The sequence below is a fragment of the Psammomys obesus genome, unplaced genomic scaffold (assembly GCF_907164565.1).
Source record: "Psammomys obesus unplaced genomic scaffold, mPsaObe1.curated_primary_1811, whole genome shotgun sequence".
Taxonomy (NCBI): domain Eukaryota; kingdom Metazoa; phylum Chordata; class Mammalia; order Rodentia; family Muridae; genus Psammomys; species Psammomys obesus.
Window position 1 is genome coordinate 11,219,941 of NW_026596117.1, and position 23,114 is coordinate 11,243,054.

At 45.2% G+C, this 23,114-nt stretch overlaps 1 protein-coding gene across 2 annotated transcripts in view; it reads right to left on the reverse strand.

Annotated features, from left to right (window-relative positions):
* Positions 1-8,256: 8,256 nt before the first annotated feature.
* Kit (KIT proto-oncogene, receptor tyrosine kinase) overlaps positions 8,257-23,114 on the reverse strand; it is a 78,798-nt gene continuing 63,940 nt past the window's right edge. The window contains exons 9-21 of one of the 2 annotated variants that reach the window (XM_055629419.1): positions 22,684-22,865; positions 21,295-21,401; positions 21,084-21,210; positions 20,702-20,806; positions 20,502-20,612; positions 18,801-18,951; positions 16,918-17,006; positions 16,461-16,588; positions 15,358-15,480; positions 12,170-12,281; positions 11,960-12,059; positions 11,542-11,647; positions 8,257-10,494 (exon numbers count right to left, since the gene is read on the reverse strand). In XM_055629419.1, coding sequence (XP_055485394.1) covers positions 10,363-10,494; positions 11,542-11,647; positions 11,960-12,059; positions 12,170-12,281; positions 15,358-15,480; positions 16,461-16,588; positions 16,918-17,006; positions 18,801-18,951; positions 20,502-20,612; positions 20,702-20,806; positions 21,084-21,210; positions 21,295-21,401; positions 22,684-22,865 — 1,573 coding nt within the window. In that variant the 3' untranslated portion in view covers positions 8,257-10,362. Of the gene's footprint in view, positions 10,495-11,541; positions 11,648-11,959; positions 12,060-12,169; positions 12,282-15,357; positions 15,481-16,460; positions 16,589-16,917; positions 17,007-18,800; positions 18,952-20,501; positions 20,613-20,701; positions 20,807-21,083; positions 21,211-21,294; positions 21,402-22,671; positions 22,866-23,114 lie in introns of both variants that reach the window. The other variant, XM_055629418.1, reaches the window with a different exon arrangement.

Consider the following 23,114-nt stretch of genomic DNA (forward strand, 5'->3'; position numbering starts at 1 on the left):
ACACACACACACACACACACACACACACACACACACACACACACACACACTGCACTCCTGTGCCTATCCCTGTATGCATACATACATGTTTGTGAGTGCTTAAACACAGACACATTGTTCCCGTAGTAGTGAGTTTGTACGGATGGACTTTTCTCCTTGTCACTCCCTTAAACAATACGGCATATCAAACATTTGCATAGCATTTGCATGGTATTAGGTATTATAAGTAATCTAGAAACCATCTAAAGCATATGGGAGGGCGTTCATGTGTTATATGCAAATAACCCACTTTAAAAAAGGGGCTTGCGCATCCTCAGGTTTTCCTACCTCCAGGGGGTTGTGGAATTAACCTCCCGCAGACATGAAGAAACAAGCGTATATTTAATAAAAAATTTTAGATGAAATTTAGAGGTAAGCACCTTGGTGATTGAGATATCTGAAAAACTGTGAGACACAGGCGGTACCCCTCTTCGTCTTCCTGTCTGAGTCAGTTCGGCAGTTTATGTTTAAGTGGCCAGAGACTATCCCCCCAGCACCCCAAAGGCAGGAAATCTTACAGCAACAGGGGAGGTCAGTCAGTCACAGCCAAGCACACAGTGGGGGATGGGTCGTTAAACTGCTTAACTACAGGGGACTGCAGCAATTTCCCATTTTCCCAAGGATTACCTACGAAAGACAGGAGTCTGGGGACATTGTGGGAAGGGACAGGGGCCTGGGATCCATCAGCCACGGAAACAACTTGAAGCTCGCATTTTCTGAGTCTACTGAAATGGACTTGGAGGTGTGGTAAAATTCATTTAACCCTAGTCACCTTGTCGTGTAATGCACACACCTCCTATCTCTAAGGCTGCTATGAGGATTAAGACCAAAACGTGCCTTCAATGCTTATAAACAGTCCTTTAAGAAAGGGGTCTGGGCTGGGCAGCGGTGGCTCACGCCTCTACTCCCAGCACTCAGAAGGTAGAGGCAGGAGGATCTTTGTGTTCCAGGACAGCCAGAACTGTTATAGAAACTGTCTCAAAAGTGGGGGAGGGAGGAGGGGGAGGGTGTGTCTGAAGAGATGTCTTTAAGGTAAAGAGGAAAGATGGTGGCCCCCGAAGTCCCTGGCTATTCCATTGTCTTTAAACTTCCCTGTCATGCATTTCAGAGACCTGAGGGGGTGTGCAGTGTGTATACAGAGGGATGAAAGCTGTGTGTTCCCACCAGATCCCACAGACCTCGCTCTTTGGATGTCATCCCTTACCAGAGTAGCCATGTTGCTAGATTAAAATTCCTCTACAATCCAGTATTATAGTGTAGCAGAAGCCAAAGGCCTCCACCAGACCAATGTCTCATTGCAGTGAACAATTTCAAGTATTGCGTTTGGTCAAAAGGGTATACTGTGTAACACACCACATCTTTTACGGCGAGATGATTTGTTTGGTTGTTTGGTTGGTTGGTTGGTTGGTTGGTTGGTTGGTTGGCTGGTTTATTTTGAGGGGAAGGTTGCAATGTAGAGGGCAGATATGAAGAGACAGGGAGATGAGTGGGATTAGGGTACATGATGTGAAATTCACAAAGAATCAATTTAGAAAGTGTTTTTTTTTTTTTAATGATTTGATAACCGAGAATAGCCATCATACTCTCTACATTTCAGTCCCCTCATCTATGAAACAATAACTATTGTATTTGATTGTTGAGAAGATTGGATCAATTGATGTATTTAAAACACTTAGAATGTGAAAGGGGTGCTGGGTAAAAGTTAGCAAACATAATGCAATTCCTCATTTCCAATTTCAGACAGACATAACCAATCAACTATAGCAACCCTTGCCCAGAACCGGTTAGAAAAACTGCACTTTTAACAAAGCTACTTTATGTAGTTGCTAATTGACTGGCTCACCAAATGAAAACTATTTTTTATAGCTCATTGGGTCAACTAGAAAATCTGGTTTAAGCCACAGAGAAAGTCATTTCCTTTACACCAGTTTTCTATGCCAAACACTCTATAGGAATAATTCATAGCTTGATTAGAAACAAACAGTGCTTCAACTGCCTTAACGGAGAAGTTTGGCTCTCAGACCAGGCATCCTGCTGTGTAGACACAGGGTTTTCAGCTGCCCCAGAATGCCTATTCATACAGAAACAAGCGGCCATGAGGAAAGTCCTTTGCCTGTCCTCATTCTTCATCTGCTACAGAACAAGAGCGACTGCTAAGCCACAGACCACAAAGAAAAAGGTCACTCTCTCATAAAAACACACCACAGTCCTGCTGAAGCACTCAGAAAAGCACGTATACTTCAAGGCCTGCCACGGAGGGATACACGCAGATGAACCACCACTCGAGAACACTCGTTTTATCCAGGAGTATCTCTGCCGAGGCCCCAGCCCCTGTGAGGTCAAACCCTTCAGAGAAAGGCCTATATCATGAAAGCTGCACTCAACCAACAAGGGTTTCATCAACAGTGGAGGAGGCCCAAGGGGGCAGCATGTTGATATGTAACAGAGACAGAGAACTGCTGCTTTCAGGGGACGATGATGCTCTTTACATCAAGCACAGAAGAGATTCCAGCTTAGTCCTCTAGGTCAGTTCCATACCCATCTGTGAATCCAGCATGCTTATTTTCCCATGAAGCTCAAACGAACAAGGCTCTTCTTTGAAAGACAGAGGAAAAGAGATTCCTGTAGATCATCGGACATTCATGAGACCCATGACGGAGTGAAAAGGTAGATGATCCTGGGACTTCCCTATCCTGGAACCTCCCTCCTGTGAACATTGCAGTTCAGTTCTCACCATTATCTTAGACGAGTTAGTAGGAGCTAGCAGAGCAACCATTCTGATTTCTTTGCCATTATATATATTAGGTGAAATGAAATGGCAAACTGGTCACTGTAGCTGAGAAACAAACAATAGAGGGCTTACTTATATGCCAGCTGGACTGACACTGCCAAAAATCTTAGTGATACAGTGCTTGACTAGCATTCACAAGGACCTGGGTCTAGTCTGACAAGTAAATAATAATTATAAATAAATAAATAAAATGTTAGGACTTAAGAGTAAAACACCAGTAAACCACAGTACCAGGGCCATCAGGTTTAGCTCTCAGAAACAAAATCTTTGTAGCTTAGAGATGAGCAATACTTCTCTTCAATCTTCTCTTCTCTCAATCTTCCAGGATTGCTTACCGGGGTGGGGGTTGGGGGGAGGCGTGTTAATAGAAAACAACACAGATGACAATGTAGGCGCTACATGAATTGTCATCATTGCTGATAATTATATGAACAAGTCAACCCATCAGTTGCCATTGTTATTTAAATGATCAGTTGATACAGAAAGAGCCCAAAGACAATCAATGCGTGAATTTGTGTAATGAGAACCAACGGTTCTTCATTTTAGAAGGCAAGACTAACTGAAAGTTAACCGATTAAAGTCACCTCGGTACCTCCCCAGGGGAATTTTTAGAATGACAGAAATTTAAAACTGGGATCCCAGGTTTAAGTGCACACTAAAACCACTGCGTATACACTTTGCATTGGTTAGATTTTATGGTTTATTAGTCATGTCTCAGTGAAAAGATCTAAAAATATTTTCCAGAGGCCAGGAGCTGAAAGAGGATTCAGAGAATAATAAGACTAGAAAGCATGCTGCATGCAGCATAGAACGCCAAGAAGAAAGTAAATGCGAAAAATAGATTAGGAGTTCAGAGGCACGGCAGAGGGAGAACACCTGAGAGGCGCACTGAGGCGATCAAGTGCCAGGAAAGGTGGGAAGGGGCATGGACACTTTAAAAAGGACTGATCATTTTCCAGGACTGATTGAAAGCCAGCAAAGTGCATATGGCGGCAAGACATTTGTTACATAAAAAGGAACTCAAGTTTAGATAGCAAAGTGTTAAGATGCAAAGGCAAAAAGAAATACAAAAACCTAAGTATCTTCAGAACAGACTGCGCTGACTTCTGAGTCTGTGTGTGTGTGTGTGTGTGTGTGTGTGTGTGTGTGTGTGTGCAGACGCACATCATGTGTACACACCTGAGTGTAGAGGCCCAAGGTTGATGTCACGGTCTTTCTGTCAATCTCCACCTTATTATTATTATTTTTTTAATAGAATGTCTGTCACTAAATCTGGAGCTCACCAATTCAGCCATATTTGCCTAGCCATCAAGCCTGAGGGACTCTACCGTCCCTGCTTCCGGAGTGCTGAGATTACAGGCGTACAGCGGCTCACGTGGCTTTTATATGGGTGCCGCGGATTGAACTCAGGTCCTCACACTAATGCTGCAAACACTTGTTACTTCAGAGTGATCTCCTAACCCCATGAGCTGACTTCTCGACAGTAAGTATAAAACCTGGAAGAGGGTGAAGGCAATCACCACCCTTGAATTCAGTATCAATGTGAGAATGTCAAGATTGAAGGTGAAGAAGTAATTTGGTGAGCGCTGTCACTTTCAGGCCTTCACTAAATAAAAATAAAATCAAAAGAAAGTAAAACTACCTCTCTGGATTCAATGTAGCTGAAACTGTTTTCTCTGGTCCTGAACTTTCTGGCCTGCAGAATGCCACATTCCTTTCCCATCTCCCTTACCCATCCCTGCAAGCCCTCCCCTCCCTCTCCATGGGGCATCTGACCAGGCCTGGTAAGGCAGCCCAGAGAAGTTCTTGGCACTTCCTCTTCCCTGCCTGCTGTGCAACGAGGCCCTCCTTAGGTCCTGCTCTAGCCAGGTTTGCCTTATTTTTCCTGAGACCAATTCTTCCCAGGTGGCTCCCCTTCATCTCCCACTAATGGAATGTTTAATTATTTATTTGAGAACTATAAATTAGCCACGTGTGAAGCACCGTACCTGCAGCTTTGGAGGCCATAAGTGGGGCGCTTGTACTTCAGAAACAGTCTCACGAACATAGCAACTTGTTCTCCCTTTAGGGGCCCAGGGAGAATGTGTGGGCCAGTCTCCCTCAGGCCAAAAAATGGGCTACATGGGTAAGGCTGAAGTCCCCAAGGTGCCTTGGCTAGACCACAGAAGGGTTGGGATGGATGTCTTCCAAGGACACGGGCGTAGGAGATGTCAGGACGGGGAAAGTAAGCACTTCCCATGACTAAAGTGAAGATTCAGGTCTGGATGCAGATTACAGTCTCATAACCTGCTGACTGAGAAGTCTTTAGGAACTCATAACCTTTTGTGCTGGCCAAATAAAATAGAGTCATATAAGAAGAGGGAATCTCAGATGAGAAAACGTCCCCATCAGATTGGTCTGTAGAACATTTTCTTGGCTAAAGATGGACATGAAAGGACCCAACCTATTGTGGATTCTACTACTTCTGGGCAGTACTTACTAAGCCCAGGGTGGGGCAGGGGAAGGTGTAAGAAAGGAAACTGAGCAAGCCAGGAGGAGCAAGAGACTAAGCAGCATTCCTCCATGGAATGCTCCTGCCTCCAGGTTCCTGCCTAGACTTCCTTTCATGAGGGACAACTGTAAGCTGAAATAAACTTTCCTCCCCGGGTCATTTGTGGTCATGGTATTTTACCACAGCAATAGAAAACCACCCTAGAACCATCTCCGAATGACTGCACGATTCAGTACTAGGCAAGTACATACCAGTGAGCATGATGGGTATTCTAAGACTAGATAAAGTGGGTAGGGGCCTATGGTGAGAGCCTCCGGAAGCATGGAATGGAACGAGAGGCAGCTTCCAACTGAGATGATTTCGGTTGATTTGAAAAGATGTGGACTTAGGAGACAAGAGATTGGCAGCAAAAAAGGAGTGGGGTGTGTTTATGGGCGTGAAGGCCAGGTGAAGTAGTCTAGAATTGCTGCTGAAGTGTTGGCATTTTGATGGGAGCACAGAAATCCCAGCTGTAAAGTCACCTTACATCAGGGCAACATTGTTTGCCTTCAGGGCAGTGGTTCTCAATTTGTGGGTCACGACCCCTGGGGGGGTTGTCAAGCTGCCCTTTCAGAGGGGTCACCTAAGACCATAAGACATTTACAATTCATAACAGTAGCAAAGTTAGAGTTATGAAGTAGTAATTTTGGAAGGGGTCACAACATGAGGAAGTGAATTAAAGGGTGGCTGCATTAGGACAGCTGAGAGCCACTGATTTAGGAGGAAGGTAATAGTTGGAAGTGGTTATTGAATCTCTATGATTTGTACCATCACAGGAATACAACACTTCCTTCTACTACTTACTGAGTGTTGCCATTTCTGAGCACTCTGTATGTTTAGGCATATAAGGGAGGTGGTCTTGAAGATTTCCTATTAGTGCATCCCAGTACTTGTACCATGAAACCTACATTTCAGGAGTAATCAGCTCAACTTCACACAGCAGTAAACGGCAAAGACAGGGCTAACACCAAGATCTGAACTCAATTTGAGCTTGGACAAGGGCCTGGGCCCATGAGGGAAATAACAGCAGGCTAATAGCATGAGCTCCTCAACTGCTTCCAACTCAAGATTTCAAACATGGAAAGGCTAAATGACAGTGAAAGCATTTGGAAGGAAAACGCCTCTTTGTTCTGTGGCCAATTAACATTCATTTCTGTTCGTATTAAGCCAGCAGCCATCTTCTGACTGAAATGTGGCTCTGACTTCCCCGTTGTTGCCATTGATGCCTTCCTAGCTACAAAATCCCCTCCTGATTGGAAAGGACCTGTCTTCATCACAGCTCACCTCCTGCCCTTTTCCTTTCCCTTGGGGGACACTTTAAACACGTGTATATGACATGTCTATACAGCCAGTCAAGACTGATGGTATTTGAGCATATAACCCATTCTAGCGTGTATAGGTAGGTTCATGTGTGTTGTTCACTCCTTAGGCACTGTCCATTGGGTTTTTTGAGATTTCTCTCACTGGCTAGGACTTGACCAGTAGGACGATAGACCAGCTGGCCAGTAAGCTCCAGGGCCCCTTCTCATTCTCCCCAGCATTGGGATTATAGATGTGTACCAGATTGGTGAGTACTTTCACACTAGGCCTCTGACCCACCTCCTTCCTAATAAGCTTCATGGTACAGGGAGGTTCTTTTTCTCAGGTGGTTCCAATGGTTTGGTTGGTGCCTTCTAGTGCCACAGGGATGACCCAGCCGTAGGAGGATAGCTTTCTCACACATCACAGGTCTCCACACGAGGGTACTGTACTCTGTCCCAGAAGCCAGCAAGACCAGAGCTCTGTCCCCAGGAGCCTGAGGGTAGGACAAAAGCATCCACCTAGCCTCGTAGTGAGGTCAGTTCACCTGAGCCCCCGCCCCAACCAGAGCATAAGCTGCTTTCTTCAGATCCCTGGTATAACCTTGGATATCACTGCTGAAGCTAATTTTTAGTCAGTCTGTTTTTGGGGAAAACATGCTGCGTGCATTAGCTTGGACCACATGAAATGCTGTTATTTACTGTTATTTTGCCAACAAATAGTCACTTCCCATGAATCAACCTAATGTTAATCATAGCTATGTGGAAAACTCTCAAAATGTTTTCTACACTTTTCAATTTGAATAGCAATCCCGGGTTGTAAGGATAAAATGAAAACACATACACACACACACACACACACACACAAACACACACACATACACTAAAATTACTTAATAAATATCTATTAAATTTTCAAGGATATAAATCCTAGTGCAATATGAAAGTCCTGTATGTATTTTATACAAATTGTACACAAACTTTCTGACTGGGTGAATGTACCTAAAAAACAAAGAAACAAACAAACCAACAAACCCCAGGGTTAGGATGGCCCAGTGGTCTAAGGCTCCAGACTCAGGGACAGGAGCTCTACAAGGAGAGCAACAGAACTAAAACTATCTGGGCAAAGGGCTCTTTTCTGAGACTGATTTTCCAACCAAGGACCATGCACGGAGATAACCTAGAATCCCTGCACAGATGTGGCCCTTGGCAGCTCAGCCTCCAAGTGGGTACCCTAGTAAGGGGAACAAAGCCTGTCTCTTGACATGAATTCAGTGGCTGGCTCTTTGATCACCTCCCCTGATGGGGGAGCAGCCTTACCAGGCCACAGAAGAGGACAATGCAGCCAGTCCTGATGAGACCTGATAAGCTAGGGTAAGATGGAAGGAGAGGAGGACCTCACCTATCAGTGGACTTAGAGAGGGCAATGGGAGAAAAGGGAGGGAGAATGGGATTCGGAAGGAATGAGGGAAGGGGCTTCAGCTGGGATACAAAGTGAATAAACTGTAATTAATATAAAAAAATAAAAATTAAAAAAACCACAAAAACGTATTTGATCTATATATTTACATTTTTATTAGAATTCTTCAGAACTGTCAACAATTGGACAACATATCAGAAAAAAAACCACATGAAACATAACATGTTTAAACTTGCACAGCTTATATATTTACACATAAAGTTACTGTATATATAAAAAATATTTTCAGGGACTCATAGGGCTCGGGAATATTCAAAAGACATTATTGCTACATTTCAATATTTATAAAAAAAGCCACAGAATAATTCCAAACATCAAGCAACTGAAAGAAACATCTGACACCTGATGTAAAAAAAAAAAAAAATTATAAAAATATAAACTTTCAAGAATATCCGAGACAAAAATTCTCAAATGGTGTGCCCCTGAAGTACCTAGACATCCATAATTAACAGCTACTTTCCTTACTATAACTGAAGTCAACAGGAATGCAAAGGAATGTTTCGGACAGCATGGCAAACAGTGACGGTCTCCTACATGACGATACAACCTTCAAACCAATTAGCTTTGGAAAGGTGCAAGAGTGTAGAACTCCAGTGCAAATGGTCACCTCCAGGCTAATGGCCGCACACCTCTAAGTGTAGTCTAAGGGACAAGGGGGCCGGGGCAGCGAACCGTGAAGGCAACATACCTGAATTCTGCAAGACAATACATAAATCTTGCCACGTACACACATCACTTGTACTGGACAGTGATGATGGGCAATGGGGGGGGGGGGGGGCCGCGCGCGGCAACTACAGGGTAACATCCAGGCTCCAGTCTACAGGGCAGATTTTAAGTAGGTTTTCCTGGAACGGTAGCATTGCAGGTTTAAGGGACGGGTACAGTATGTTGAGTATAGATTAGAGTGTTGTGAGGGCAGGCGGGTTTCCAAGAAATAGGTCCTTCTGCGCGCCACTCCGCCAAGCCTCTGCGGTGGCTTTGGGTAAACTCTTCTGGACAGCGAGCGACGTGCAGGGAAGCAGGAGAGAGAGACAGGAGTGGTGGTGAAAGCTGTTACTCTTGGGTACTGGAGGTCCTTCGGGACTCAGGGCAAGAACTCACCCACACGCATGCACACGCACACACACGCACACACACTTCTATAGATACTGGCCCGATGTCCAGGACATGTCCATAAAAAAGGCTGGATCTAACTTCCACTTCCTGCTCTGTGAGAATCCACACCAGGACCGCACTGCTTTCTCACTCCTGTGGGAATTGTGGGGTAAAATGGTAACCTTTTCAAACAGCGTCAGCTCCCTTGGCTGCAAAGCCACTCTGAAGCTGGAAGGCTTGTTCTGGAGAAATCTACAGAGCAAGTACGTTGGCTTACGAGGTCTCAGAAAGAAGATTGTGCTTAGCAGTTACATTTTTTCTTAAAAAAGAAAACGCCTTAACCGTTTCCTTCAAATCTGTATGGCTCTTAAACTATTCCTACACACAGCAGACCTAATGCCAGGGTTGTACACGAAAACTAAAGCTCGTGGGGCTCCCCCTCCCAAGTATGAACACAGACAACGCACAGATGAGTATATACAAGTGCTGGCTAGGGAGGAGGCCTCGCGTCCAACTCTACTCCCTAACAGCAAACTCTATTTAACAACCAGGTCAGTTGTACAAAAGCCCGCGCAGCTGCCCACAGCAGAGCATCTTTGTTAACACTCCTGGGGCATGTTCCTTCACAGCCTAGGTCGTCTTCTCAGTGTGAACAAATTTCTTAAGCCCAGATGCTCTCCCGAGTCTCCTCTACTGTCCATACAGAGGGCTTGGGGTTTCCCTTTCTAGTCTTGCTACCTCTCCCCATCAGGAGGGAGGGCTCTCTAGGCCAAATGGGACTACTTCTAGTCTTCAAATTAGCTACTAGCCACACTTTTCAAACAGACTCAGAGGAGCATTGCGAAGAACTCAGGGGTCCTTCTGCTTACCGTAGGAGCTACTTTGCTATTGGGAGGGTATATACATACAGTTCGGACCTTCGCAGTGGGATGGTGGCTGGTGGCAAAAAAAGAGAGGTCATCAGCCACTAAAGTGTGCTCGTAAAGGCAGGATCACAGTGGGGTTGGGGGTGGGGGCAGGAGCCCGCTACCCTGGGATAGCAGGCAAGTCAAAGGGAAACAAAACAACCATCATAGAAGTCAAAATGGGGTTCGGGACAGCAGCGAAGCCTGTTGGACTTGCTTTCTGCTCAGGCATCTTCTTGAACAAGCAGAGGCTGGGTGGAAGAGGCGCTGCTGCCCACGGAATTGACCCTCACAGAATGGTCCACCACTACAGGGGTCTCCGGGTTGAGATTGCAGTTTGTTAAGTTGGAGTAAATCTGTGGAGAAAGAGTCCACAGTCAAATGCAGCAGTGCCCCTGACAAACCCAGGAAGCAGCGACACTCACAGCTGCAGAATGCTGAAGACCAGGGCTTGGCAAGGAACACTGGACAAAACCGAGATCAGACTTACACCTCAGCTTCCGCCCAAGGAAACCATTTCAGGTCAGCGGGGCGCAATGCTTGCCATGTTTCCCTTCTGATGGGATGTGTCTGAAAGCAAGTACTAGCTAGCCTATGAAGGCGGCTTACGGAACCCTACAACCAACTCAACCCAACTGCTGGTGTAAATTGCAGCGACACCCATGACTCTTTCAGAGGTCAGTTGTCAGGAATCAAAGCACTTGGGTGGAAAATGATGTTTCATTTGAAATGTGCTATGATGCCCCACAGAGCAAGCATTAACTGGAAAGGATCACTGGTGTGCTAGCAGAAAAGGTAGTTCCCAGCAGATAGCTCTGGGAGGGGGAGAGCAGCTTAAATGGAAGTCTAGTTCCAGCAAAGATAGCCAATTCCTCCTTAAAACCAAAGAGAAAAATAACGGATTTATTTTATTCTGCACTCCTCAAATCACTGGGAGGGCTGCCCTAACTTCAAACAACCCTTCTACGTGGCTGTGGCCATCACAGACATTGCCGCTGGCTGGCCCTGGCTGTTTAAGGCTCACTTGACTGTGACAACAGGCTGTCTTCTTCCATGCTTTCATCCAACCCACCCAGGGTGGAACGGCCCTGCCATGTGAGGAGACCAGACAGTCGTGTGATCGGCATTCCAGGACTGGGGAGGAAGCACGACCAGGCCTTATGATAGCATCTAACTCCACACATCCGAACACAAGGCCCCCTTCCTCCCCCATCTCCCATCTCTCTGGATTAGAGCGGAGGTGGAAGCAGGGGAGGGCATGAGCTGAGAGGACAGTCTTCCATTGTTTCATTTCTACCCTGGGAAGCCCAGCTTTTAATCCAAGCCGGGGAGGTGGGGGAAGCTGGAGGATGCCGACCTTAGAACAAGGAGGAAGAGGACCCCAGGCCCGGCCCGTTACTCACGTGCTTGGTGCTGTCAGAGATCTGCTTCTCAATGAGCTGAACCACCTGCTTGAACGTTGGCCTTTTCAGGGGATCAGCATCCCAGCAAGTCTTCATTACATCATACCTGAGAACACAGGGGCTGTCGTCACTCCCCGACGCTCCTAACCTGCTTTCGGCTGTCCACCGCCAGACAGCTTCAGTAACAAATCTGGGCCATGCGCCAGGATGTGTGAAGTGACGCGCGCACAGAATAAAACCCCCGTGTGTGTGAGATACTGTCAAAAGTTGCTATGCTACCGGTGACAAGAGAGTAGGAAAAGAACCACAGCCCACCAAAGGAGCCAAGTGACATTCTGAACTGCGCTGGCAGAGACTGTCAACATTTCTCTTTTTAAAAGAGGGAAATCATCGGAAGAAAAGGCTTGTGGGTCCTTACATTTCAGCAGGCGCGTGCTCCGGACTGAGCATCCGGAAACCTTCCTTGATCATCTTGTAAAACTTGGAATCGACCGGCATTCCTGGGTAGGGGCTGCTTCCTGGGGTATAGAGAGGGCAGTCAGTGTAAGTCACGAGTGGACAGCATCCTAAGGAAACCACCAGCAGCTTTTGGACCACAAGGGTAGCCTTTGATAAAGGGACCTCTTACCTAAAGAGAATAGCTCCCAGAGGAAAATCCCATAGGACCAGACGTCACTTTCAAATGTGTACACGCAGTTGAAAATGCTTTCTGGTGCCATCCACTTCACAGGCAGTCGGGCCTAGGAGGAAACATGGTAAATCCAACCAGTTAATGAAGAGGCTCAATTGATAGAGCAGAAAGCAGTCCTGCAGGGGCAGATCTGGCTGGAAGGCAGTGATGAGGTGAGACCTGGAACCTTCATGACTTCCAGCCACCATTGGCTACTTAGGCCTTGCTAGTCTAACGTCTCCCCTGCAAAACAGGGGCACTGAGTCAGCACAGTACAGTAAGCTAAGAACACAGAAGTCCACAGGTTCTAACCTTCCTTCTGACAATGGCTCTGGACAACAAATAGACTCAGTGTTTCACTCTTCCTCTTGGCCAACAAAAACATATGGCGTCCCCCAGCTAGAACTACATTTCCTAGCCTCCTTTGCAGCTAGAGCCAGACCACTTTGTTTTAGCTGCTAAGATCTAAGTTTTATGCAGCGGCATGAGTGGGGGAGGGGGACGGACAAACAACAACAAAACTGTAAAACACCGTCAGTTTATACACCTAGGTTCTCTTTCTTGTGGCATCCCTTCACGTGCTGCCTCATACCATGACAGCTAGCTGTCCTTGTGGTCATCTTTGACCAGGATGTAAAGGGCTATGCACAGCAATGATAAAAACACAGAAAGGTAGGGTTCACTGCCAAGTAAGTAAGCTGTTTGCTGTAGGATTCTCTGCCTGGTCCTCAATCCCTTCCCTTTTACTCTTGGCCTTCTGCCATGTGCAACCCACGCTACCCCTCCCCCTCACCAGCTGGCGAAGTCACCTAAATACGGATAAGCCAGCCTCAGAATCATCTTTTGCAAAAACAGAAACAAACAACAACAATAATAAAAACTTCAAATACCAGGCGTTGTTTCATAGGATAAATGAGGAAATGCCTAACGGTTACCAGCTCACTAATGTCTCCCCAGACCAGAGGCTCTGATGAGCGCTGTGGCAGCTCTGAGGCGGAAGGCAGCAGAACTGGTACTCACAACAGGAGACATTCCACTACCAGGCCTCTTACAGTCTGTCAGGATTTCTGGATATTAATCTGTCACGTGAAGCTAAAGCAATCCTTTAAATCCATCTAGGACTGAAGACTAGGAAAAGGGCCCCTTCTCGGGCTAAAGTTATTTTAGTTTGGGGGTCGGGTAGGGGATGATTCTCACACAAACTATAAAGACCATTTACTCTCTATTCCCAGGTTTTACACTGCAATTCTGAACAGGGCTGTTAAGCTAGAATCTATTAGTGTCTTGAATCCAAGGGGCCCAGGTACCTAAAAATTAACTTCTAAGCTAAGTCTAGCATTTTACAAAACGCAGTAGAAGAGGCTCCATGACCTGTCCTCCACAGTGGTCAAAGACACCTCCCATCCCATCAGAGTAGTTACAGGAATCACAGGCAAAACTTTCATTCACCGTCCCTCTGAGACTTACAACGGCTTTTATAATAAGTTGCTCCATATAATAAACAGGTGTGTGCACTGTCTACCATAAATTTACTTTTCAAAATTAATGATTCTGAAATGTGATATAACTGATATAACTTCAAAATGATATAGCTGTCACTCAGGGTACCTGTTCTTTTTGGTAAAATCTAAGTATTCCATTCATTTGAAATGACATTCCGACAAGGGGCCCATAGGCTACCCTGGACTCAGAGCCCAGGGTGGAAAATGATTATGAATTCCCATTTCTCTGAAAGTTCTTTCAGAGAACAAGAGACTTTACAACAACCACACTTAAAATTCCATGCAGCGCCACGTTATGTACCTTTTCCTTGTTTTAAACTTTCTCCAACAATTGGCTAGTTCAGCTGCTTGCCTTGTCAACTACAGAAGGAGCGAGGAAGATGCTGGGGCACAACCTCTGTCCTCACAGTTCGGATTTCAAAAGCACAAAGCAGAGTAGGAATGGTGCTGGCCTTGTTCTGAGAACTCTGCCATGTATTAACGCCTCCAAGTACTGAGTACCTAGCTCTTGTCAGGCCCAGACCTGCTAAGTGGGACCAAGCCATCACTCAGCCAGCCTGGAGCCTGGTGCTTCACTTCCTCTATCTTGTTCCTTTATCTATATACAGAAGCTGAATATTGATAATGGAATATGGAAGCATTCCCCATCTTCCTTCAAGTATTAAGCCAGGAAGTTGATTCCATCAATTCTCTTGAAAATTAAAAAAAAAAACAAAAACAAAAACAACAACAACAACAAAACCCAACTCTGACCTTGACAGAGCCATTGCAGAACCATATGATTGAGCTGGGATATAAAGCTAGGAATACCCTTAACAAAACCGAGTCGTGTACAGCCTACCAAAAGAGGTGCTATGGTGATGAGAGAGAAGGCATCACATTATCATGACAGACACAGAAATCGACCTCTAAGAATATATATGGACTTTTCAAATGGGCTGGGGGAAAAAAAGGCACCTAAGAATATATATCTAGGAGGTTATGGCCTTCCATACCCACTGGCCCCTACTGACTAGCTATCTCAGATATAAATCACTAAAATATACTGTACCTTAGTTTCTACCGCTATAAAAAATTGGAAGACAATGTGTTCTGAGGCACGGGTTTGTTCTGAGGTTACAGAAAAGGCTCCTGGTGAAATACAGCCCTTTGAAAATTTCACTGTGTTCCACAAACCAGCCATTGTTTATGAATCTCCTTAATAGACGATGAGACCCAGCATTGCACACAACTAACTCTAACACCATCTTAGAGTGCAGTCATTTTTGCATATTATTTCAACCTCAGAAAAACAAAACAAAACAAAAAACAAACAAACAAACAAAAAAAAAAACAAAGCCTCCTGTGGCCGTCAGGTCTACATTTGTTAGAGTTGAGCAAAATCAAATTCATTGCTACTCTCAGGCTATAATAAAAAAAATGAAGGCTATTTCTGTTTCTTTCACATGCCCAGTAATTCCACAATTATAACTAAGAATTCTATTATTAAACGTTAGTGCTGGTAATGTTCCATGAAAATTTTGTCAAAATGCATGACATGACACGGTAGGGATGGGGGTAAGTCAATCACAGAAAACAACTTTGAATCAAAACTGGATGCCAAAACACCCTGTGTGGACACGCCAAACAGAGGAAGGTACTCACGTTTCCTTTAACCACATAATTTGAATCATTCCTGATGTCTCTGGCTAGACCAAAATCACAAATCTTTGTGATCCGCCCATGAGTGAGAAGGATATTCCTGGCTGCCAAATCTCTGTGAATACACTATTGGGGGAGAAAAGAAAATGATAGCCATTCATTTCAGCTCTCAAAGAGAAAAAAGATTTTTAATACTACAATGCTGTTTACATAATAAAAAAAAAAAACTTTTGTTTTAAAGTATTTCAGACACCAAAAATAAAAACTGTGCTACAAACGATATTCACATTTTGTGTTTCATGTGATCAGGACTCTAATTACTATAATTGCTTCCCAACCCAATTCTAATAAACGTCCCCCCCTCCTTTCATTCATAGGAAAATGTATTATAAATAGTCAAATTGCATTTCTAAACTGAAAGTTAACTTTGTATGCATCTCTTTGAATATCTTCCTCTAAAAATGTTTCACAGCTTCAACTTGTCTCCCAAGGACACAAGGAAGAGGGTCTTCATTTCAGCCTGTCTTTTAGTTTAGTGATTACCTAGACATGTCACTAAAGTAGTCACTCTGACCTCATTCTCAGCCACACCTTCCTCCTAGGGAACATTTCCATCCTTTCCAGAATCACTTTCCATCCTTCTCTTCCCATCACCATCCCTTTCCTAACTGCTCATTGCTCTCTCTGACCTCTATTTCCTGATTTTCCATGAGTCGTACATACGGTATGTGGGTGTCACCTGATGGGGCCCAGATAAATGCCTCACCAGGCATAGCAGCAGTGAGGTTCAGTCCTGACTCCCCCATTTGCTGAGGACACCATTATCGTCCTATTTTCTAGAAGCAAATCCTACATCTCAAAGCCAAAGTTTTAAATGAATTCACTGCATATAAAAGAATATTCATGGAAGCCCATTTAGACAGGTTTGCGCTTTCAAGCTTATAAAACAGAGCAGGAATTCCAAAGAGACAGCAGTTGGAACATGAGAAAACGAAATTTCCTCCGCTTTTGGTTACCACACTTCAAAATGACACTCTGCATGCTAACTGGGACTATGAAATGTTCAAGCCTTCCCTGAGCCTCTTGTGAGACTCACTGCCACTCACGTTCTTGGAGGCGAGGAACGCCATGCCCTTGGCCACCTGGTAGGAGAAGCTCAGCAAGTCTTCCAGGTCCAGTGCCAGCTCGTCATCCTCCATGATGGCGGGAGCCACATCTCGTTCTATATACGAGTCTATTGGGAAGACAGCAAAAAAGACCTCAGCCGTGAGAAGAGGAGGGATGCCGTCACACTTCCAGAACAGTAAGATTCTAGGTAGAAAAACATTTGCTTTTGCCCGAAGCATCTACCTGCAAACCTTTTGCTTTACCACCGCACATTCCTTCTGGGAATGATGTGGTCATTCCGGTCAGTGGGAAAGAGGCAAAAGCCTTGGGCCACAACTCTTCAAACTCAGCACCTGATCCCTGGCCCCTCATCCCAAAGCAAGGTAAATATTAGAAACACATCTTGATAACAATCCCTGCGTGTCGGGTTGTTTTGGCTGCGAGATGGGGACCCACCTATTCTTGCGGATCTCCTTTTGTCTGTCTTGGTTGGCACAACATAGGAAACCCCAGGCTTCATGTCCATGTACTCGTTGGCACTGTCGCTGCAGGAGAGATGCAACAGCCAAGTCAGAGATGAAGAGAACTGGTAAGGGGGTCGGGAACACAGCCGTGATGGCCAGGCTACGGCTCTCACCCACTGCCCAACAGCAGACTGACTTTAGGTTAAGAAAAGGAATGAAGAGTTTCAAGACTGGGTTCTGTGAGATGAACATTTGCCATTCAATACTAAGGTCTGATTCTCAGGAATTAAATGTCTCCTTTGTAGGGAATCAGGTTAGAAGAATCCAGTCTCCAGCTATCGTGGATTTAATGGGGGAAAAACAGAGCCAAAACCAAACAAACAGAAAGTTACCTCACGTTACTTCAGACTCTAAATTAGAGCCTACTCAGACAAGTGGATGTGTGAGTGGGGGAGAGGTTGAACATCTAGCGACCGAGAGAAGGTTTTAAAAAACCGAGTTTGGTTCAGATAAACACCAATAATTTGGATGATTTTCTAGACCATCTGGACCTCTTGAATCTGCAACATTTGGCTGGAGACTCTTCAAGATTTCTAGTACTTCCTGCCTCTGATTAGCATAGAAACACCATGACAACAACCTCCTTCAGAATGTGCTGGTGCGCTTTGATATGGATCCCAAAGCGCAGCAGAGAACACCACACAGGATGGACCAATTCAGGCCATTTATTTCAACAAGTTAAAAAACACACGGGGCCCCGGTCCAGATGAGGCAAAGTGACTCCTGTTTCTGTTCAAAGAGTTCACGTTCAAGAACAACTAACAATAGGTAGGTTTTTGGCATTTTATACCATGGTAAAAAAAACTCAAGTTTACAGGATTAAAATGAAAATATAGAGTGTCACTTGGGACTTTAAAACGTTAGTGGTGGGAAAGAACTCAGTAGGTCACTGCTCATCAGAATTTATGGAGGTCTCCTGGTCAAAAGGCAAAATCCTGCCATCTAAATGCAGACTACAATTCCTTCGGCAGTTCATGATTTTAGTTTCTGGTGCTGGGATTTGAACCCAGGGCTTAGAATAACCATGAAAAGAGGTTAAGATCCACTACACAATTGGAGCAGTATAAAATACAAGGGCTAGGGTGCAATTATGGTTTCCATTGGGCCTGGTGGATCTCAACCACATTTGGAAAGAAAGGACAGGTAAGCCACAGCAAAGATTTCTCCTGTGGTTGTACAGCAAACCAGTTTTCCTCCAAGGAACTTGAAGCTGCTTATATATGATCCTTTGCATCACTGCCCTTGAGAACAGTGTTGATGAGGTCCAGAATTCCAACACTGTTCTCTAACAGCGATATCTTTATAATATAGTAAAATGGCAGGACATGCCAGGGACACAAAAACAATGATGATGACAAGACATCTACATATGGAAATATGCTCCGTGTTCTTGGCTATTCTGCTCGGTCTCCAGGACTTCCTGTGACCATGGGGCAGCCTTTTACCTCTGCCCTACAAGTAGTCCCACTGTGAGGGCGCCTACAAACCCAAGGTCCGCAATATGAATGGAAACACAATAACGGATCACAGTAAAAAGAAACACATAGACAACACATTCAGTTCCATAGACCCATGGCTCGGGGAAGAACAGAAACACACATTTAAAAGAAATCATTAAGAATCTTAATTTGAATCTTCAAGGGCACTATCTGAACTTCCGAAATAGTTAATCACATTTAAAGAACTTAATAATTCTGATTTCACACCTCAGAGTACCTCTGTTCATTTTTTAAAAAGAATCAGCCCTGATTGCAAACCCTTCTGACCCCATGAACTGCCTGTCAACAGCTGACTATTTATGCAAATCGGCCTTACCAGGAAGACTCCTTTGAATGCAGAAGGTTCTTATAGAGCGCCGCTTCTGCCTGATCTTCTTGCTTTGAGAAAATAAACGAGTCACGTTTTCTTCTCAAAAAATTCAAAAGATCACCATAGCAACAATATTCTGTAATGACCAGGGTGGGCCCTATGAGGACACAAGAAAATGTTAGGGGGAGGCGAGATACATCATTAGATAATCCTGCCTCCCGTAGAAATACCCCAAGGGTGAACGTGGCTATTAACATTCAGCCTCGGTGGCTAAGCCTTCTTAGTCCCAACTTAAACCTATCTATTAACATCGCTTATCAAAAGGAGCAGCATTATGCGGAGTGAAATAAAACAAGCGGGCCCCTTTCTACCTAGATGCCTAAGTGACATGGACGTCAGGGGCCAGGCCTGACTGCTGGCTTCACAGCCACAAGTTGAGTGCTTCCAAAGGTTCTACTGTGATCAAGCTTCCTGCAGGGATCCTTTGATCCACGCCTGCGTGCAGCAGGGTTCAGTGTCCTTGCTGTAATGTTATTATGAAAATGAAGAACCTGAGCGCCAGCCTGGTAGGGAAGTCGCCACATGGAGCAGCCAGCTAAGCCCAGACTGGGAAGTAGGCGAAAAAACCTGAAACGACCCGTTTTCCTGAGCATTACTAGTTGAAAAGGAGAGTCGGTGCTCGGAATGTTTAGAGGCTCAGTTCTGAAGTTAACAGGCAACTAATTACCCAGGGTAGGAACCGCCACACGAGCGACTCCTGGTGTGATTGGAAGCACCAGTTATGGGGGCTGTTTTCAGACATGATCTGAAGCCACCTACTGTCCTGTGGCTCTCTAGATAGACAGCAACAGCTCACTCTAGGCACCTTGTTCCTTCTGCAAAAGCCAAGACATCCTTGGCAAGGACATTGACTCATTAGAATTGAAGCTTGTTTTTAATGGAAGCTTATTTTTCTTTTGGTGTGCATTTGAGAAGTAAGAGGCTTGGGGCTACTTTCAGTTATAGAAGGCAAATGAACATTAACTCCTGACTGAATAATTATGACTCAGCAACATATAAAGCTTTAAGACAAGAAAAGCCTCTGGGTGAGCCGGGCCAGTGAGTAGCACCCGTGAGAGTAAGTTTCCTATGTCCTGGCTATTCCCCCCTCAGGATGATACTGCCAGAAGCTAATCCTCTGTGCCTGTTAAAGCTGTTTAAGGGCAAGAGTGGTATAGTTCAATACATGGAAGCGACGGATAATGAGCAAAGGAGCGTGTGAGTGGCTCCGCACGGAGAGAGATCCCGGGCGTCCTCACATGTTTGTGGGAGTTAAAAATGTTGATCTACGGTCAGCCAATTGGAGGTCCTTAAGACTGGTGAGAGGGAGGGGGAAATGAGAGGCTGAGAGGGAAATGAGAGCCTGAGGCCGAGGGGGAAATGAGAGCGTGAGTAATGGAAACCACAACACAGTTGCCACGAGTCTAAAGTTCTACAACACGGTGTGACAGCTACAACCCACATCGCAAAACACCAGGAGGACAGGAGCCTGAAGGCTCCCGACACACAGAAATGATAAAAATCCACATTCTTAGGAACACTGCAGAGAAACAGAACAAAACACTGGGGGGGGGGGGGAATCTCCCAAACAGCTTATCATTAGGCACTGTCTAAATCACATTTTGATAGCCCGATAGACAGAAACAGGTGTGCTATGGCCTGACTCACCTCCCACGGTACATGCTCCGAGGAGATTCACGATGTTCATGTGATTACCCAGGTAGCTCAGGACCTTCAGCTCCGACATGAGGGCCTCTCTCTCTGTTAAATGGGCACTTGCTAGAATGGAAAACAGTATACTTTAGCAAAGGAAAGAAATAAACAAACTCACTAGGCAAGCTGGCAGTGGGTTGCCTACACACACTTACGTTTGAGCATCTTCACAGCGACGGTCATGGCAGCATCCGACTTAATTAGGCCATAGGCGGTGGCCTCAACAACCTTCCCGAAGGCACCGGCACCCAATGTCTTCCCTTTGGAAAGAAAGGAGGCAGGGTCAGCGGGGAGACCAGTCGTGAGGTCCCAAAATCAACAAGGCACATGTGTCTGGGCACACTTCTCTATAGTGTTCTCTTTGCTAACCCTGCCAGCTACTGTGCTGTTTGACAGAAAGCACTTCTTGTTTCAGGTGAAACAAGACAAAGGAAGTCACTGCAGGTTCCTTAAAAAAAATAAATAAATAAAACAAAACAAAACCATTGTTACTCGCACACAAACAGGCTGAAAGGAAAGCCCCGGCTGCATACTGACCAAAACTCAGCCTGTTTCTGGGAAACTCCCATTTGTGATCATAAGGAAGTTGTGTCGGGTCTATGTAAACATAGTTGTTTCCATTTATCTCCTCCACAACCTTCCATTGTACTTCATACATGGGCTTCTGGAGGAGAAAGGGAAAGAATGACGGGTTAACAACCGATGCCTGGCCATCGAGCTCCGGGGAAGGGAGAGAATGAATGCCCACCTGCAAATACTTGTAGGCGAGAACCATCACGATGATGCCCATCAGGCCAGCTGTGACCACAAAGCCAATGAGCAGCGGCGTGAACAGGGTATGTTCCTGGATTTGCTCTGCAAGCGAAGAGAATCATGACTGTGAGCTATTGGAGGGACAAGAGCCTGGCCACCTCCTGTCCCAAACTAAACCATTTCTCTCACAGCACATACAGGGAACATATCTTGCTCTTGGTGTTCGAATACATCATCCCTCCCTCCCTCCATTCCTATCCCTCCCTCCCTCCTTTCCTTCCTTCCTTCCTTCCTTCCTTCCTTCCTTCCTTCCTTCCTTCCTTCCTCTTTGGTGCTGGGGAAGGAAGCTGACATTGCACTGTACAGCTGCCCCCCAGCCTCACTGGGTACACAGGCATCTTCGAAGATGTAAGCTGAAACCAGATTACAGAGAAACTGAAATTTCTGAAGTGCACGCATAAACGCTGTTCTGTTTTTAATGAAAAACAACATCTGAGTGGCCCTCCTTTCTGGGTGGTTTGCATTTTCTTCTTTCTTGTGTTTTCTAAATGCTCTACACCGAGCATAAACACCTTTTCACAGGAAAGAAAGACATTTCTGAAGCCTCCTTTTCATTGTTCTGTCTGGGAGAATTAACAATACAGAAGAGCAGTGTTACGACTCTGCCCCTCCTTATCTGAAAGCTGAGGACACACAGCTTTTTGGGGCGAGTCCTATGGCCCCTGGTAAATGCCACAGACCCGGGGCACTGCAATGAACTCAAATGCCCAGTTTCCTTGTCATATGTACCCACTCCTCAAGGCCTTCAAAGGGCCATTGGGCCTGCTAGTCACTCAGGAAGCACAACTTGAAGAGCTGGCTGGACAAAGAGTGTAGCTCCCAGAAAACCATCACATAGACCCCACAGGGCCCTGTGAGATTCTGACAGTACAAATGGACAAGCATGTACATACACACACAGATAAAACTGGGAGGGGGGGAAACTCATTGGCTGACAAGATCATACAACAGATGATGTAACACCTAATGTAACTAAAATTTTAAACTGAATTTAAAAAATTCTAATATACCCTAATTCTACTGATGCAAAAGGTAGGGAGGCACCCCACGCAAATATATGTATATAACTCTTCAAGAAGCTCATGCAGACACACAGAGAACAGGGAAAGAGAAATGGTTGAGATTACACTGGTAAATGGATAAACTTCATCAGCAGACTAGTACAGAACGAGAGTTTGTAAGTTTGAAGGCAACATGGTATGACAGGAGGTATTTCCAGAAATGATATGGCCAGTTCTGGAATGGACATGAAATCATGATATGATAGACAGAGCCTAAACATCCCCTTAAATTGGATTAAAAGGAAATATACCTTTGTTGTTACCTTTAAATGCAAAGTTAAAGAAGGCGGAACTCTTGCCCACACTGTTGTAGGCCTTACACTCCACTGTGCCATTGTGCCGGAAGACATTGGAGTCTATGGAACTCTGAACCACCAGTTTTCCAAATGGTGACACAGATACGTTCTGGAGCTGTACATCCACAGTTTCGACAGGAACGGTACACCTACAAGAGAACAACAGTGTGGGCTTATGTAGGGAAACCAAATAAAAGCCCATGACGCCTTGATCTGGCACAGTTGTTCGGCAAAACTACCAGTAAGAACTCCCTTCACAGCCATGTGGCCAGGATGGCCTGAAGAGAAATGAAGCCCTTGAGGACCAATGAGTGAGGAGAGCACTGTGAAAGAGCAGAAAGAGGGAGTAATGATGTAGGGGATGGACGTGGACTTGTATTCTTGCTCTAAGTGCCCAA